Raw genomic sequence first — 19,344 nt, forward strand, 5'->3', positions numbered from 1 at the left:
TTAAGAGCCTGCTGGTTGTGGGGTAGTAACTGTTCTTGAAGCTGGTGGTGTGAGTCCTGAGGCACCTGTACCTTCTACCTGATGGCAGTGGTGAGAAAATAGCATGGCCTGGGTGGTGAGGATCTTTGACGATGGATGCGGCTTTCCTACAGCAGTGTTTCATGTAGATGTGCTCAATGGTTGGGAGGGTTTTACCTGTGATGTATTAGGCCAAGTCCTATATCTTTTGTAATATTTCACATTCAAAGGCATTGGTGTTTCTACAATAGGCTGCAATGCAGCCAGTCAGCACACTTTCCACCATACATCTATAGAAGTTTGCCAAGGTTTTCGATGACATGCCGAACCTCTGCAGACTTCTGAGCAAGTAAAGGCACTGTTGTGCTTCCTTCGCAATAATATTTACATGATGGGTCCAGGAAAAGTCCTCTGAGATAGTGACACCCAGGAATTTAAAGGTACTGACTCTCTCCACCTCCGATCCTCTGAATATTACTGGCTCTCCTGAAATCTACAATCAGTTCCTTGGTCTTATTGACATTGAGTGAGAGGTTGTTGTTATTACGCCACTTAGCCAAGTCTTCAATCTCCCTCCTGTACTTTGCTTTATCACCCCCTTTAATACAGTCTATAACAGTGGCATACGGTGTTGGAGTTGTACTTAGCCACACTGTCATAGGTGTAAAGCGAGTAGAGCATCCCTGTGGTGGTCCTGTGCTAATGGAGATCGTGGCAGAGATGTTTTTGCCAATCTGAACTAGTGAGGAAATCCAGGATCCATGTGCACAAGGGGTATTGAGGCCCAGGTCTTGGAGTTTACTAATTAGTTTTGAGGGGATGATGGTGTTAAATGCTGAGCTGATATTGATAAAGAGCATCCTGATGTATGCATCTTTGCTGTACAGATGTTCCAGACGTATGAAGAGCCAATGAGACAGCATATGCTGTGGACCTGTTGCTTCAGTAGGCGAATTAGAGTGGATCCAAGTCACCATTCAGACAATAACTGATCTGCTTCAACAGCAGCCTCTCAAAACACTTCATCAGTGTGGGTGTACGTGCCACTGGGCAATAGTCATTTAGACAGGTTACCATGCTCTTCTTGGGCACCAGTACAATTGAAGCCTGCTTGGAACAGCTTGATGCCACACACTGCCAGATCAAGAGGTTAAAGATATTCCTGAATACACCAGCCAGGTACTCCATCCTGTCCAGATGCTTTCCTTGGATTCAATCTCTTGAAGGCAGCTGCACATTATCTTCCGATACTGAGACATAGAAACATAGAAAGCCTACAGCACAATATAGTCCCTTCAGCCCACATGCTGTGCTGAACATGTATTAACTTTAGAAATTACCTCGAGTTACCCTTAGCCCTCTATTTTTCTAAGCTCCATGTACCTTACCTAGGCCTCTTAAAAGACCCTATCATATCCGCCTCCACCACAGTTGCCAGTAGCCCATTCCACGCACTTACCACTCTCTGGGTAAAAAGCTTACCCCCGACATCTCCTCTGTACCTACTTCCAACCACGTTAAAACTGTGTTTTGTTAGCCATTTCATCCCTGGGAAAAAGCCTCTGACTATCCACACGATCAATGCCTCTCATCATCTTATACATTAGGTCACCTCTCATCCTCCATTGCTCCAAGGAAAAAAGGCCAAGTTCACAGCGGAATTAGTCCCTACTCTTAATAATTTCTCCTTTGGCTCCTCCCACTTCCTCCAAACTAAAGGTGTAGCTATGGGCACCCGTATGGGTCCTAGCTATGCCTGCCTTTTTGTTGGGTTTGTGGAACAATCCATGTTCCAAGCCTATACTGATATCTGTCCCCCACTTTTCCTTCGCTACATCGAAGACTGCATTGGCACTGCTTCCTGCACGCATGCAGAACTCGTTGACTTTATTAACTTTGCCTCCAACTTTCACCCTGCCCTCAAGTTTACCTGGTCCATTTCTGACACCTCTCTCCCCTTTCTAGATCTTTCTGTCTCTGTCTCTGGAGACAGCTTATCCACTGATGTCTACTATAAGCCTACTGACTCTCACAGCTATCTGGACTATTCCTCTTCTCACCGTCTCTTGCAAAAACGCCATCCCCTTCTCGCAATTCCTCCGTCTCCGCCGCATCTGCTCTCAGGATGAGGCTTTTCATTCTAGGACGAGGGAGATGTCTTCCTTTTTTAAAGAAAGGGGCTTCCCTTCCTCCACTATCAACTCTGCTCTTAAACGCATCTCCCCCATTTCACATACATCTGCTCTCACTCCATCCTCCCGCCACCCCACTAGGAATAGGGTTCCCCTGGTCCTCACCTACCACCCCACCAGCCTCCGGGTCCAACATATTATTCTCCGTAACTTCTGCCACCTCCAACGGGATCCCACCACTAAGCACATCTTTCCCTACCCGCCCCCTCTGCATTCCGCAGGGATCGCTCCCTACACAACTCCCTTGTCCATTCGTCCCCCCCATCCCTCCCCACTGATCTCCCTCCTGGCACTTATCCGTGCAAGCGGAACAAGTGTTACACATGCCCTTACACTTCCTCCCTTACCACCATTCAGGGCCCCAAACAGTCCTTCCAGGTGAGGTAACACTTCACCTGTGAGTCGACTGGGGTGATATACTGCATCCGGTGCTCCCGATGTGGCCTTTTATATATTGGCGAGACCCGACGCAGACTGGGAGACCGCTTTGCTGAACATCTATGCTCTGTCCGCCAGAGAAAGCAGGATCTCCCAGTGGCCACACATTTTAATTCCACATCCCATTCCCATTCTGACATGTCTATCCACGGCCTCCTCTACTGTAAAGATGAAGCCACACTCAGGTTGGAGGAACAACACCTTATATTCCGTCTGGGTAGCCTCCAACCTGATGGCATGAACATCGACTTCTCTAACTTCCGCTAAGGCCCCACCTCCCCCTCGTACCCCGTCTGCTACTCATTTTTATGCACACATTCTTTCTCTCACTCTCCTTTTTCTCCCTCTGTCCCTCTGTATATACCTCTTGCCCATCCTCTGGGTCCCCCCCCCCTTGTCTTTCTTCCCGGACCTCCTGTCCCATGATCCTCTCCTATCCCCTTTTGCCAATCACCTGTCCAGCTCTTGGCTCCATCCCTCCCCCTCCTGTCTTCTCCTATCATTTTGGATCTCCCCCTTCCCCTCCAACTTTCAAATCCCTTACTCACTCTTCCTTCAGTTAATCCTAACGAAGGGTCTCGGCCTGAAACGTCGACTGCACCTCTTCCTACAGATGCTGCCTGGCCTGCTGCGTTTACCAGCAACTTTGATGTGTGTTGCTTGAATTTCCAGCATCTGCAGAATTCCTGTTGTTCAAGTTCACTCAACCAATTCTCATAAGGTATGCTCCCCAATCCAGGCAACATCCTTCTAAATCTCCTCTGTACCCTTTCTATGGTTTCCACATCCTTCCTATAGCGAGGCAACCAGAACTGAGCACAATACTCCAAGTGGGGTCTGACCAGGGTCCTATATAGCTGTAACATTACCTCTCGGCTCTTGAACTCAAACCCACGGTTGATGAAGGCCAATGCACCATATGCTTTCTTAACCACAGAGTCAACCTGCACAGCTGCTTTGAGCATCCTATGGACTGGGACCCCAAGATCCCTCTGATCTTCCACACTACCATATAACAATTACAGCACGGAAACAGGCCATCTCGGCCCTCCTAGTCCATGCCGAACTCTTACTCTCACCTAGTCCCACCGACCTGCACTCAGCTCATAACCCTCCATTCCTTTCCTGTCCATATATCTATCCAATTTAACTTTAAACGACGACATCGAACCTGCCTCAACCACTTCTGCTGGAAGCTCATTCCACACAGCTACCACTCTCTGAGTAAAGAAGTTCCCCCTCATGTTACCCCTAAACTTTTGTCCTTCAACTCTCAACTCATGTCCTCTTGTTTGAATCTCCACCACTCTCAATGGAAAAAGCCTATCCACGTCAACTCTATCAATCCCCTTCAAAATTTTAAACACCTCTATCAAGAGTCTTACCATTGATACTATATTCTGTCATCATATTTGACCTACCAAAATGAACCACCTCACACTTTTCTGGGTTGAACTCCATCTGTCACTTCTCAGCCCAGTTTTGTATCCTATCAATGTCCTGCTGTTACCTCTGACAGCCCTCCACACTATCCACAACACCCCCAACCTTTGTGTTGGATCATCAGGAAACATGGGGTTCCTCCTTGTTCTAGTGGTCAAAGCCAGCATAGCAGGCATTGAGAACATCTGGAAGTGAAGCTCTGCTGTCCCCTATGTTGCAAGAATTAACTTTGTAGGAGGTTATGGCATTCAAACCCTGCCACAGTTGTCGTATCCAGTCTAGTCCAGAATCTCCACATCACCAGTGTCACAATGGCGGGGGCATGGGGAGCAAGTGTGGACCCAAATGCAAGACACATCTTGTGAGGTTAATTAAATTTAGTTTATTGTTCGATATCAAGAGAGCTAGGCAGGAGCAGGAGTAGCGAACTGGACAAGGACTGAGGACTACGACTAGGCTGGGACCAAGGGTCTGGGCTAGGACTCGGAATCGGCTCCCAGAACTAGAGGAGACATGAAGAGGCTAGGGTATGGACTCCGAGCCCGAGACTGGGCAAGGACCCAGTACCTGGGTCTTGCCTCGGGCTCGGACCCCAGAACCAGGCATGGACGTGACATGGGCTAGGGATAGGAGGAACGTGGGAACACAAAGTCTCGGTCTCGGGAGAGCAGGTATATGGAACCATGGACACATACACAGAGCCGGGACCCCTTCTTGGGTACAGGACATAGGGCCGGGACTCGCACACAGAACAGAGAGCCAGGACCCCTCCTTGGGTACAGGACATAGGGCCGGGACTCATGACCTCCCGCGGGGGCAACGGCAAGATGGCCTGACTTACCCCACGGAGGTGAGGACAGGACAAGACATGACTCCCCGTGGGGCAACGGCAAGACAGCCTGACTTACCCTACGGAGGCGAGGGCAAGGCAAGACAAGACAAGACCAACACGAATGAACACCAGGCAGTACCTATCTAGCTCCAGTGATAGAACTAGACCGAAGTGCAGGCGGGGGCTGCAGACGAGGGCTAGAGGCGAGAGGGACAGAGAAGGGATTCAGACAAGGGGGTAGGACAGGAATCACAGACCGCCAGGGCCAGGACTTGACTCAGAACTGGGAAGCTGCCAGGGCCAGGACTTAACTTGGTGCTAGAATGCCGCCAGGACCAGGACTTGACTTGGTGCTTGGATGCCGCCAGGGCCGGGACTTGACTCGGAACTTGGATGCCGCCGGGTAGTGGCGAGCTCTCGACTCGGCCCGGGAACAGTAGACAGCGGTTCTTGATTCCCTCCGGCGGGTTAACTGACGGACCCACCTCGGTGAGGAAACTTTGCAGGCTCACTTTGGCGAGGTAACTGGACAGGGTTGCTCCGGTGAGGAAGGGCAAATTACCGGCACTCGCTTCGGCAGAGACTAGGCTTGCTCCGGCCAGATGACATTGGCACACCATACCTTGGATGACTTTGCAGACGCTCCCGCCCCGAACGGCTGAAAGCCAGAGACTATAAACTACCGGTTCAACCGAGCGTTAATTGCCTCTAATCACCAAAGCCGAGGGACACAGGAAAACAGGGAATCAACAGTCCGGATCATAACTTAAATGAGGTCAATTTAAAGAGACCCTGATCCGGACCATGACAGCCAGAGAGATGGCTTTCAGGAGATCATACCTGCACCTCTTGTTACATTTTTGATCGCCACACTGGAATGCCTTTGATCTGGCTCTCAGCAGGTTCCAGATTTCATTATTCATCCAGGACTTCTGACTGTGGTAAACCCTGAATGATTTTGTCGGGGGGACACTCATCTATGGCTGTTTTAATGAAGTCTGTTTCAACCCTGGTGTAGTCATTCAGATCCTCAGACGAGTTCTTGAACACAGCCCAGTCCACTGTCTCAAGGCAATCCTCTAACTGTTCCTCACAAAAAGCGAGATCTCCTTGAGGCCATCCATTTTAATTCCACTTCCCATTCTGACAGTTCATGGCTTCCTCCACTGTCACGATGAGACCACATTCAGTGAGGAGGAGCAACACCTTATATTCCGTCTGGGTAGCCTCCAACCTGATGGCATGAACATAGATTTCTCGAACTTCTGGTAATTATCCCCCCCCCCACCTCGTCTCTGTCAGCGTTCCCCATTCCCTCTCTCACCTTATCTCCTTACCTGCCCATCACCTCCCTCTGGTGCTCCTCCCCCTTCCCTTTCTTCCATGGCCTTCTGTCCTCTCCTGTCAGATTCCTCCTTCTCCAGCCCTGTATCTCTTTCACCAATCAATCTCCCAGCTCTTTATTCACCCCTCTCTCCCCTGCCTTCCTGGTTTCATCTTTCACCTACTACCTTGTATTTCTCCCCCCGCCCCCCAATCTGATTTCTCATCTTTTTTTCTACCACCCTAATGACCCGAAACGCCGACTGCACTCTCTTCCATAGCTGCTGCCTGGCCTGCTGAGTTCCTCCAGCAGTTTGTGTGTGTGGTGCTTGGATTTTGGAAAAGCTGCATCTGCAGGTTTTCTCTTGTTTGTGGTCGGATATCTGCATCCGGCGCGTTCGCTGTTAACCAAGTCTCGATGTAACGAATAACTGAGATCTGTCTCATCTGCCTCTGATTCAGCAGCCTTGCCCTGAGATCGTCAACCTGATTTTCTCGGGACTGCTTATTCGCCAACGAGATACTAGGTAGGAAAGGGCTTGTGCCTCTGTCGCGCTGTGTGTGTGTGTGTGTGTGTGTGTGTGTGTGTGTGTGTGTGTGTGTGTGTGAGAGAGAGAGAGAGAGAGAGAGAGAGAGAGAGAGAGATAGATAGATAGATAGATAGAGAGATATTGATTGGGTGAAGGGATTTAGAATATATGTCTAGTGCACATTCCGGAGCAGAGGGTGGCGGTAATGCACCATTAAGCTGGACGCCGACCGCCGTAAAACAAGATACAGACGGCCTCTGTCGCGTTTTCGGCCACGGCCATGGCCTTGACTCTGAAAGACGCGGCGCTTAACTGCTCCGCATTTAACCGTCGAACGTGAGATCTGAAGTCCATTGGTGTAATTTCGTGGTCCGTTGTTAGGAGGAAATTTACATGCTGCAGGTTGCAGTGAAAGTAGTTCAAAAGGAGTATATTAATGCACTTTAGTTTGTTATTTATGTGTGATTCATCTGTAGATGTTATCCTTACCTCCCTAAATTATCGTGAGTTATGTGCACTGCTGTGCTTTTACACCCTGGTTCGGAGAAACATTGTCTCTTTTCTATATACATTATGTGATTATATACGTTATATACAAAAATGTTAAATGTCAATAAACATATTTTTGACCAGAAAAGTGCGGGCGATTCTGTAACCATTCAAGTTATGGAAATTTACTCTTTCGAAATTTGTGTGTTAATTTTTATTTTATCTCACGCGCGCACACACACACATGCGCGCACACATTTTGGCGCATGTGCAGACGACGCGCTTCTGGTAACAAAAGTCCTGATAGAGATTGGTTTTATTGTGACTACAATCCCTCCCCCACCCCCATTATACGGGTGCCTTCTGTAATCTTTTTAAAAAAGCTTGTAAAGGTAAGCGAGCAGTTGACGTAAATTTACTGCCAGATGAGAATAAACGGGAAACAAAGGAGTAACAGCCATTCTATATACTGTACTGTAACCATTTTGAATGGTCTTCACTGCAGAAGACACTAAAAAATATCCCGGTAGTATCAGATATTCAAGGTGCTACAGGAAAAGGGGAATCTCTGACTCGAGCAAAAGAAGTAGGGAAACTATTGCAGTTGCGTTACTGCTTTAAAGGAAGTGGCTGCAAGGAAAGTGAAACCATCGGTTGGACTCCACCAAAATTCCCAGGATTCTGAAAAAGATTTTAGAGAATTAGAAAACAGCAGGTATGATATCACTGTTCAAAGTAGCCGGTTAACCCTAGCAGTTGTCATTGGGAAAACGGTGGAATGCATGATTAAGGGGATAATAGAGCCTCACCAATCAGAATCAATGTCTGTCATGTTTAACAACTCTGCTGATGTTCTTTGAGGCTGTAATGGTTAAGGTGGATGGAAGAGAATGATTATTTAGATTTGAAGGAAGTAGAGGGCCACATAACAGCAGCGTAGCCCTGAAGTTGGCCTGACGCGACTACAACACCAGTGACTCGGGTTCGCCCGCCGTTGCCTGCATGTGGGGAGTTTGTACATCCACTCGGTGACCACAAGGGTTTCCTTTCGGTGCTCCACTTTCCAAAGACGTACGAGTTAGTAGGTTAAAGGGCGTAATTGGGCGGCGTGGGCTCATTCGACCAGAATGGCCTGTGACTGTATTGTATGTCTAAATGAAAATCAAAGTGAAAAACTACTGCTCAAAAGGCAATATACTGATATAGGTGGGAGTGTGGCCAACAGAAGACAGAGGGGTAAATGGGTTAGTTTTGGTTTGCAGTCAGTTTCAGTTTCTAGTATGGTGCCACTGGGAGTTGGAGCTTCAAGTCTTTATTGATGGGGGCATACTGTAGGCAAAATTGCTGATGGTACAGAAAAGTGAGGTTATGAACTTTTCCTGAGACCACAAAAAGCCTGTAAAGGGAATTGAAAAGTTAAATAAATGAGCAAGAAGTTGTTGGATGTATGGAATGAGCTGCCTGAGGAAGTGGATACAATTACAATATTTGAATTCTTGGGATAAAGGGATTGACTTGTGAAGAGAGGTTGTGCAGGCTGAGTCAATGCTCAATTGAGTCTAGAGGGACGAGAAGTGACATTATTGAAACTAAGCTTCTGAGGAGGGTTTATAAGGGGAATTCTTGTAAAGGGTTGCTCTTTAGTTGCATTACTTCAGTTTAGAGGACAGTTTCACAACAAGGGGTTAACCACTTTAGATGGAAATAAGAAGGACTTATTTTTAAAATCTATCTATACTACCCCTTGGCCTTAACAGTCACATACTTACAGCTACTGATTGCAACATTTCAATGGTAAACCCAACCATCTCCCTCAGGCACAAATGACAAGTCCCCCAGAGACAGCTCCTTAAATGCCCTCTCAAGTGAGCAGGGCATAATGCTCAATCCAGATTGGCTTGATCTGAATTGCCTATTCCTGATTGGTTAGTTTGAATTGGCCTTGTTCTGATTTTTAGGCCAATCTCTTCAGAAATATGTGGTCCCAGACTGGAACTATCTCTACACTCTTAGAACCTACATTTAGGTCCCCCATATGCTGTATCTCCAGTGATTCCCTAATCTTTCTATTTTGTCTCTCAGAGGATCTTGAGTCTTGGGATTCTCTCCTAATAGAGCCTTGGAAGCAGAATTAATGAACATATTCAAGTCAGAGACTGATTTACATCCAGGGGTACAGGAAGTGGTATTGAAGCCAGGGTAGTATCAGCCATAATCACACTGAATGATGGAGCAGGTTCAAGTGGCCCCCCCAGCTCATTCCTGTGCTTGCTTATTTTAAAGGTTCCTAGGGGAATTAGTTTGCTGTCACCATGCTGAAGGAAGTCACCTGGAATGGACAGGATGTACCCCAGGCTACTGTGGGAAGTGAGGGAGCAGATTGCTGAGCCTCTTGCGATGATCTTTGCATCATCAATGAGGAGGGGAGAGGTTCCGGAGGATTGGAAGGTTACGAATGTTGCTTTCTTATTCAAGAAAGGCAGTAGAGATAGCCCAGTGAGTTCAGTGGTTGGTAAGTTAATGGAGAAGATCCTGAGAGGCAGGATTTATGAACATTTGGAGAGGTATAATATGATTAGGATTAGTCAGCATAGCTTTGTCAAAGGCAGGTCATGCCTTACGAGCCTGACTGAACTTTTTGAGGATGTGACTAAGCACATTGATGAAGGTAGAGGTGTAGATGTAGTGTATATGGATTTCTGCAAGGCATTTGATAAGGTACCCCATGCAAGGCTTATTGAGAAAGTAAGGAGGCATGGGATCTAAAGGGGCATTGCTTTGTGGATCCAGAACTGGCTTGCACACAGAAGACAAAGAGTGGTTGTAGACAGGTCATATTCTGCATGGAGGTGGGTGACCAGTGGTGTGCCTCAGGGATCTGTTCTGGGACCCCTACCCTTTGTGATTTTTATAAATGACCTGGATGAGGAAGTGGAGGGTTGGGTTAGTAAATTTGCTGATGACACAAAATTGGGTGTGTTGTGGATAGTGTGGAGGGCTGTCAGAGGTTACAACGGGACATTGATACTGGGCTGAGAAGTGGCAGATGGAGTTCAACCCAGATAAGTGTGAGGTGGTTCATTTTGGTAGGTCAAGTATGATGACAGAATATAGCATTAATGGTAAGACTCTTGGCAGTGTGGCGGATCAGAGGGATCCTGAGGTCCAAGTCCGTAGGACACTCAAAGCTGTTGCGCAGGTTGACTCTGTGGTTAAGAAGGCATATGGTGCATTGGCCTTCATCAATGGTGGGATTGAGTTTAAGAGCCGGGAGGTAATGTTGCAACTATATAGGACCCTGGGCAGACCCCACTTGGAGTACTGTGCTCAATTCTGGTCACCTCACTATAGGAAGGGTATGGAAGCCATAGAAAGGGTGCAGAGGAGATTTATAAGCACGTTGCCTGGATTGGGGAGCATGCCTTATGAGAATAGGTTGAGTGAATTCAGTCTTTTCTTCTTGGAGTGATGGAGGATGAGATGTGACCTGATAGAGGTGTATAAGATGATGAGAGGCATCGATTGTGTGGATAGTCAGAGGCTTTTCTCCAGGGCTGAATTGGCTAGCACGAGAGGGCATTGTTTTAAGGTGCTTGGAAGTAGGTACAGAGGAGGTCAGGGGTAAGTTTTTTACACAGAGAGTGGTGAGTGTGTGAAATGGGCTGCTGGCGGCGGTGGTGGAGGCGAATACGATAGGGTCTTTTAAGAGACTCCTGGATAAGTACATGAAGCTTAGAAAAATAGAGGGCTATGGGTAAAGCCTAGGTAGTTCTAAGGTAGGGGCATGTTTGGCACAGCTTTGTGGGCCGAAGGCCTGTATTATGCTGTATGTTTTCTATGTTTCTCTGTTTCTGTGAAGCTCGGGCTTCAGAATGGCCACTGCATTTCAGGCACACAATTCCCCTGGGGCATTCGAGTGTGCTGTATGTGTGGAAGTTAAGAGAGAGATAACACTTCAGGTCAGTTCTCTCTCATCAGGTCTGAGAGATGGTTTATGGTTTATTATTACTGTGATATATACTGAGATATGGTGAAAAGCTTGTCTTGCATACTGTTTATACATCTGTAAGTGGATTGAGGTGGAACAAGGCAAGGAAAAAATAAAATGTAGAAAAAGCGTAACAGCCACAGAGAAAGTGTAGTGCAGTAACCAATAATGTGCAAGATCGTAATGAGTTAGTAAAGGAACACAGACGGAAAGTTGCAGAGAAAGAAGAACAGGAGAAGGTCATCAACAGGTTTCAGAGCTGGCGAGCAGATGGATCAGTGGCAGAAAATCTAAAATAATCATTCAGAATAATAGTGAATGCACGGTTGGATTTCTTTCCATATGCAGGGAGGGAGTTAGCCAGCAAGTCTCTATCTCATCTGTGCAACACCAGCCCTGCACATCCATTCCGGTCAGTTGTGACCAGAAACTGGCCCCTAGCTTATGTTCTCCTTTTCAAGTTCAAGGTTATTGTCATTCAACCATACACATGTTTAGCTCCATAATGAAACTAAGGTGCACAACACAGTACAGTACATATAACTCACACACCACATAAAGTAATATTACCACAAATAGGTTAATAAATAATAAGGTGCAAATAATATGAAACAAGTTAAAAAATGAACAGTTTAACACTTTTGGCGCTTCATACAAGATGAGACCTGGGTGGCGGCAGGAGTTCGATAGCCTTACAGCCAGGGGGAAGAGGCTGTTTCCCATCCTAACAATCCTTGCCCTCGTGCTTCTGTACCTCCTGCCCGATTGTTTGACGGATGGGCGAGATCACTGACAGTGCAGCACTCCTGATAAATAACTAATCAAGTTTTATAATGATCAAGATCCTGATAAATATTTATTTACTATATAAGAGGCCATTCAAGCCATCAAATATCTGCTGGCTGTCAGACCTTTGCAGCTTATTTTGTTGTAATCTTTCTTTTTCTGCTACACAGGCCCACCAACTCACATCTCTTGCTCCCCAGTTACACCAAGGACACTTTACAGCAGACAATTAATGTGCTGTAATTTGCCCCATGTCATTGGGACTTGGGACGTAACCAGAGAACCCGGGTGGATCCAATGTCTGAACCCCATATTGCCACCAGTAGAGGTCAGGATTGAACTCAGGCTGCAGGAGCCTAGAGGCAGCCGCCCTGCCACCATTGCCCTTCCCAGTGACTCTGTGTAGTTGCGTTGTGTTGTGAAGTCTGCATATGTAGATAGTGGCTCAAAACATGTGGACATGTACTGGCATCCTGCATACCCGTGACCTTTACCAAATAGAAGGCCCAAAGGCAATGAAAGCATAGGGAACACTACCATTTGTAAGATGTCACACCATCCTGACTTGGAAACAGATTGCCCTTCCTTCGCTGTCGCAGGGTCAAATGCCTGGAACTCTGTTCCTGTGGGTATACCCAAATTTCAAACACTGTAGTGGTTCAGGAAGGCAGCTCACTGCCATCTCGGCACAGTGGCCCGGGTTCAATTCCTGCTGCTGCTCGTAAGGTGTTTGTGCGTTCTCCCCGTGATCATGTGGGTTTCCTCCAGGTGCTCTGCTTTCCTCCCACAGTCCAAAGATGTACCAGTTAGTAGGTTAATTGGTCATTGTAAATTGTCCTGTGACGGGGATTAAATCAGGGGATCGCTGGACAGCGTGGCTCAAGGGGAAATAAATTCTCAAGGGCAATTGGGGTTGAGCAATTAAACACTGGCTCAGCCCGCAAACCTCATATCACTTGAATGAGTATATTGAAAAACTTCCTGCAAGGATCTGGTGATCTCTGAGGCATAGGAGCTTTCTCATTGTGTCAGGTATTAGTTCAAAAGGATCTGTAACATCATGTTGACATTCAATTAACTGCAGAGTCCATCACACTGAAGAATTCTCACATACTGAAGGCCCTTCAAACTCCCGTTTTTTCCAAAGCAACGTTCTAAATAAAGAATATCATTTAAAGTTGATATAACATGTCCAGTATAAAATGTTTTAAAATCACAAGCTTTAGAAAATGTTGTGTCTGGAAATTATAGTGACACTGAATTTTAGTGGCTTAAAGCTTGGTAAACAGCAATTTTGGCTTAGAAAACCCCATTTTGTTATGGCATTACTAGATATTTTCAGTGAGGTCTTTTTGCTGAATACTTGAATTTGATCAGTTTCAGTGATGTCAGCACTGGAGAGACTGCAAGCAGTGCAGTTTATGAAGAGAAGCAGACTATTAACAACATCAGCTTTTCGGTGGTCAACCATACTTGCAGTGTTAGTTGTACAGACCAGCACCAATAGGAACATCAAACAAGAGGTTGGTGGAACTCAGTGGGTTAGACAACATTTGCAGAGGGAAATAGATGATCCACGTTTTGCATCAAGACCAGTCCCGATGAAGGGTCATGGCCTGAAATGTTGACTGCCACTTCACTCTATTAATACTGCCTGATTCACTGAATTCGCCCAGCTTCTTTTTTGTTGCTCCAGATTCCAGCATTTGAGCACAGGAAATAGGAGCAGGAGTTGGCCATCTGACCCATCAAAGACTGTTCAGTCACTCAATAAGATCATTACTGATCTGACCATGGACTTTTCTCCATAAGGTCATGGGTAACTCCCTTATTATGCATAAATCTATCTATGTGTCATTGATTGTGTGGATAGCCAGAGGCTTTCTTCCCTGGGCTGAAATGGATAACCAAGGGGGCATAGTTCTAAGGTGCTTGGAAATGGGAACTGAGGGGATGTCAGGGGTAAGTTTTTCACACAGAGCATGGTGGGTGTATGGAATGCAGTGGTGGAGGCGGATACAATAGGGTCTTTTAACAGACTCTTGGATAGGTACATGGAGCTTAGAAAAATAGAGGGTTATGCACTGGGGAAATTCTAGGCAGTTTCTAGAGTAGGTTACATGGTTGGTACAACATTGTGGGCTGAAGGGCCTGTATTTCTATGTTCTATGTGTCTTCAATACATTGAATGAATGTACCTCCACAGTTAGCAGAGAGCTTCACAGATTTACTACTCTCTGTGAAAGGCAGTTCTTCCTTATCTTCATCAGAATCTTAAGCCTAAGCATTTGAATTCTTGTCTCATTTACTAATGGAAACAACTTTCCCACCTCTGTCCTTTCTACCCCTTTCATAATTTTCTATGTTACTATATGATTGTCTCTCATTCTGAATTCCAGTGAACGTAGTCCCAGGCTACTCAATCTCTTCTCATAGGCTAACCCCCTCATTTCCGAACAAAAACCTGGTAAAGTACCTCCAACGCCAGTCTATCATTTCTGAAGAACATCAGAACTAAGTGCAGTACTCCAAGTGTCCTTTACAGTTACAGCATAATCTCCCTGCACTTACATTCAGTCCCTCTATCCATTTGCCTTCTTGATAACTTGCTGCACCTGCAAATCACTGTTTTGCGATTCATGCACCAGCACTCACAAGTACCTCTGCTCAACCAGCACACTGCAATCTTTCACCATTTAAACAATAATCTGATCTTCTGTTTTTCCTTCCAAGGTGGATGACCCTACATTTACCAACAGTGTACTCCATTTACCAGACTCTTGCCCACTTACTTAATCTATCTATGTCTCTCTGCATCTTTACAGTTTGCTTTTCCACTTATTTTAGTGCCAGCAGCGAAGTTAAATCTGCTACACTCAGTGCCCTCTTACAGATCCTTAATATACGTCATGAACAGCACCAACTACTGCAGCATCCTACTTACCACTGAGTGCCAGCCAAGCACCCTTTATCTCAACTCTCTGCCTTTGTTTAGTTAACCAATCCTCTGTCCAAGCCAATACATTATCTCCAACTCCATGAACCTTAGTGAACCCTCTAGAAACCCAAGGATGCAACATCCACCTGTTGCTCATTACATCCTCAAAGCACTCCAGCAAATTTGTCAAACACTATCTTCCCTTTCAGGATCCACGATGCGTCTGTCTGTTGGAACAACTTCTATCCAGATAGCTTGCTTTTTCTTCCTTAATGATAGTTTCAAATATTTTCCCAATACATTTATTAAGCTAACTGTTCTATAGCTACCTGCCATTTGCTTACATCCCTTTTACAACAGTGGTGTGAGGTTCCAATCCACTAAGACTTGCCCAGAATCCAGAGAATTTTGGTAAATTATCACAAATGACTGTACTATAACTTCTGCTAATTTTTGCAGTACCCTGGGATGCTAGAACCTAGAACCAGGTAAGTTATCTAACTTTAGGCCCACTAGTTTGCTCAGCACTACCTCTTTAGTGAAAACGATTGTATGGAGGTCTTCATGTCATGGTAACCTGCCTCAATGACTATCGTTCAGTAGCACTTGCATCCACTGTGATTTGAGAGATTAGTGATGAAACAGCAACTCCTGTCTGAAAAGCAACTTGGATCCTCTCCAATTTGCCTACCATCACAACAGGTCAATAGCAGATACCATTTCATTGGCTCTTTACTCAATCCTGGAACATTTGGACAGTGAAGGTGCATACATCAGGATGCCCTTCAATGATTACTGTTCGACATTCAATACTATCCTCCCCTCCAAAACTCATTAATAAGCTTCAAGTCCTAGGCCTCAGTACCCCGTGTGATTGGATCCTTGATTTCCTCAGTTGCAGATCCCAGTCAGTTCAAATTGGCAACAACATCTCCTCCACAATCTCCATCAGCACAGGTGCACCACAGGGCTGTGTGCCTAGCCGCCTGCTCTACTCACTTTATACTTATGACTGTGAGGCTAAGCAGAGCTCCAATGCCACATTTTAAGTTTTCCAACGACACCACTGTCATTGGCCAAAATCAAAGGTGGTGATGAATCAGCATACAGGAGGGAGACTGAAAATCTGGCTGAGCGGTGCCACAACAACTACCTCTCACTCAGTGTCAGCAAAGCTAAGGAGTTGATTATTGACTTTAGGAGGAGGAAACCCAAGGTCCATGAGCCAGTCGTCATCGGGGGATCAGGGGTAGAGAGGGTTAGCAACTTTAAATTCCTCAGTGTTCTCATCTCAGAGGACCTGTCCTGGGCCCAGCATGTAAGTGCCATTATGAAGAAAGCACGGCAGCACCTCTACTTGCTTCAAATTTTGTGAAGATTTGGCATGACATCTAAACCTTTTACAAATGTCTATATATGTGTGGCGGAGAGTATATTGACTGTTTGCATCACCATCTGTTATGGAAACACCAATAGCATTGTACAGAAAAGCCCACAGAAAGTAGTGGATATGGCCCTAGTGCATCAGGGGTAAAGCTCTCCCCACTATTGACCCCCACCATCCAGATCATGCTCTCTTGTTGCTGCTGCCATTAGGAAGAAGGTACAGGAGCCTCAGGACCCTCACTACCAAGTTTAGGAACAGTTATTACACCTCAACCATCAGGCTCTTGAACCGGAGGGGATAACTTCATTCAACTTCACTTACCCATCATTGAACTGTTCCCCACACCTTATGGACTTACCTTCAAGAACTCTTCATATCATGTTCTCGATATTTATTGCTTATTTATTATTATTTTTTTTTCTTTTGTATTTTCACATTTTTTTGCATATTGATTGTTCGTCCTATTGGGTACAGTCTTCCATTGATTCTATTGTGTTCCTTGCATTTCCGTGAATGCCTGCAAGAAAATGAATCTCAGGGTGGTATATGGTGACATATATGTACTTCGATAATAAATTTACTTTGAATTTTGAACTTTCCATTGCTTCTGTAACTTTTCCCTTTGGCATCTTTGCTGTGTCCTTCACTGTGAACATTTGCATAAAATAGTCATTCATAACCTCGGCCATTTTGGCATCATCCAATATTAATTCCCCCTTCTTGTCTTCCAAGGGATCTAATTCACTTTAGCCACCCTTTTCTGCTTTATATAATTAATAAAAGCTTTTACTATCTGTTTTTATATTTTGTGCCAGTTTACTTTCATAATCTATCTACCGAATCATTTCTCAGGATTCCACCTGGAAGATCATTGTCTCATTATTGTTACCTCAGAACTTAGGTCAATATGGAGGAGATTCTCTTCCAGCAACCACCTCAGACTTCACACTCTCTGTGCTCAGATCCAGAGAGGACATTCAATATATTTAGCCTCTATCTTCCCTGCCCTATTTCGGTCTTCACTGCTGCTCTCTTTCTGAGTGTTTTCGCTCACTAGTTCTCTCCTCCTCTTGCCACCCCAAACCCACGTTGAAATGAAGATTTTAAAGAGCAGTAGTCTGTACCCACTTTGGATACAAAGGAAGAAATATGCCCACCACTTGTGTCTGGCCAGGTTTAGAATGGTAGGACCCCAAGTCTCATTAATATTAACTGTTGCATGTTGTACCTCATGTCAGTTTCAGAAGGCATGCATGCTTTTTCCAGCAGGTTAGGAGGCCTTCAGTTCAGGTATGACCAGTGGAAATATGGCCAGCAGATTATACAAGGAGGGTGAGTTGTTGGTTGACTGAGTTATGGAAAGAACGTCTGATGTCCTGGCATCTGTTTCTCCGCTCTCCTCACCCACAGCTACTGGCCTGGTTTGCTGAATTAAAAAAAAATTTACTGGTCCATTCAAATTTTACTGGTGGGCGTAGGCAGCCACTGGGTGAAAATCGTTTTAGGAAAAGGTCCCCTCAGCCCATCCTTGGATCAGCTGATTTTTGGGCATCTTTTGGGCTTAAGATGTGAATCCTCAAAAGGGGCACTTGTAACCCTGATGATATTGTTGAGAAATAGAAACAATGTCATTTCTATCCTGAATTAATTAGAACAAGATACTTTTCATACAATTCTTCAAAACTGTAGAGACCCAAATATACTCCCTCCCCCCGAACTTTCATCCCATTTAATTCTTCCTGATATCACAACTATTATTTAATTATTCTTTTTCAGGATCTGGCTATCACTGCCAAGACTCCTTCCTCATTGACCTCCACTGAGTGGCCAACCAGGCAATTTTAGAGAATATTTAAAGATCAACTGGAGGGACCAGAGTCCCATAGAGGCTGAATTGGGTAAGGGCAGCAGATTTCAAGTGAATCATTTTTAAATGGCTGCAAAAAAACAAATTTTTCAGTTCCCGGTTTCTGGTAGTGAATGGACTGCCTGTGTAAAATTGGAACACTGTTTCACAACATGAAGGAATTTTGTCTATCTAGCCAAACGTAATGTAGTGCATCTCCCAATCTCATTCTTTCCCCATTCCTTTGCAATGCAGCACTCCTGATTTATTTGAACATTACATATAGAGATACGGGGAGGAGGAAGTGGAGGGGAGGGTGGGGGGAAGATGCAGTTGGACTCTATAAGTGAGAGACCTATACAAGCAACCCATTGCAAACTGAGAACTGTTTAAAAAAGTTTTGACAGTGGGTTACCATTTTTCTAATGTTGTATTTGAAGGTGGGATTACTATAAGAGCACTCCATGCAGAACCTGTGTTTTCCTTTTGCTTTCTAGAACAGCAATGGGGTCTCTGACTGATGCTAACACTCAATTTGCCCTTGACCTGTTGAGGCAACTCAGTGCGGGTAACAGAACAGAGAACGTTTTCTTTTCTCCACTAAGTATATCAACTGCTCTGTTAATGGTCCACCTCGGTGCGAGAGGCAGCACTGTCATTCAACTGGCCAAGGTAGGTGAATGTTACATTGTACAGCAAAGGGATAGTCAGGCGAGCTCAACAATTCAATTGCTTCAGTATTTGTCTTTAATCATTTATTTATCATTTCATATCCATTCTTCCCTTTAATACACCTTACCAAACTAATTCCATCTGCAAATCCCAACAAGGGTTTTTATCTAATAGTGGAACAAAACACTTTTACCAATATAGTTTAAAAATGCAGACACAAGGAAATCTGCAGATGCTGGAAATTCAAGCAACACACACAAAAAATGCTGGTGAACACAACAGGCCAGGCAGCATCTACAGGAAGGGGTACAATCGATGTTTCGGGCCGAGACCCTTCGTCAGGACTAACTGAAAGAAGAGGTAGTAAGAGATTTGAAAGTGGGAGGGGGAGGGGGAGATCTGAAATGATAGGGGAAGACGGGATGGGAGAGGTGGATCGAAGAGCTGGAAAATTGATTGGCA

At 45.3% G+C, this 19,344-nt stretch overlaps 1 protein-coding gene across 7 annotated transcripts in view; it reads left to right on the top strand.

Annotated features, from left to right (window-relative positions):
• Positions 1 to 19,344, top strand: part of LOC140212641 (leukocyte elastase inhibitor-like) — a 56,301-nt gene that overhangs the window by 14,181 nt on the left and 22,776 nt on the right. For 2 of the 7 annotated variants that reach the window (XM_072283708.1, XM_072283715.1), the window contains exons 2-3: positions 18,141 to 18,262; positions 18,708 to 18,882. In XM_072283708.1, the coding sequence (XP_072139809.1) occupies positions 18,715 to 18,882 (168 nt within the window). In that variant the 5' untranslated portion in view covers positions 18,141 to 18,262; positions 18,708 to 18,714. The other 5 variants (XM_072283712.1, XM_072283710.1, XM_072283711.1 and 2 more) reach the window with 5 other exon arrangements.

This window comes from Mobula birostris, chromosome 19 (assembly GCF_030028105.1).
Source record: "Mobula birostris isolate sMobBir1 chromosome 19, sMobBir1.hap1, whole genome shotgun sequence".
Classification (NCBI taxonomy): Eukaryota; Metazoa; Chordata; class Chondrichthyes; order Myliobatiformes; family Myliobatidae; genus Mobula; species Mobula birostris.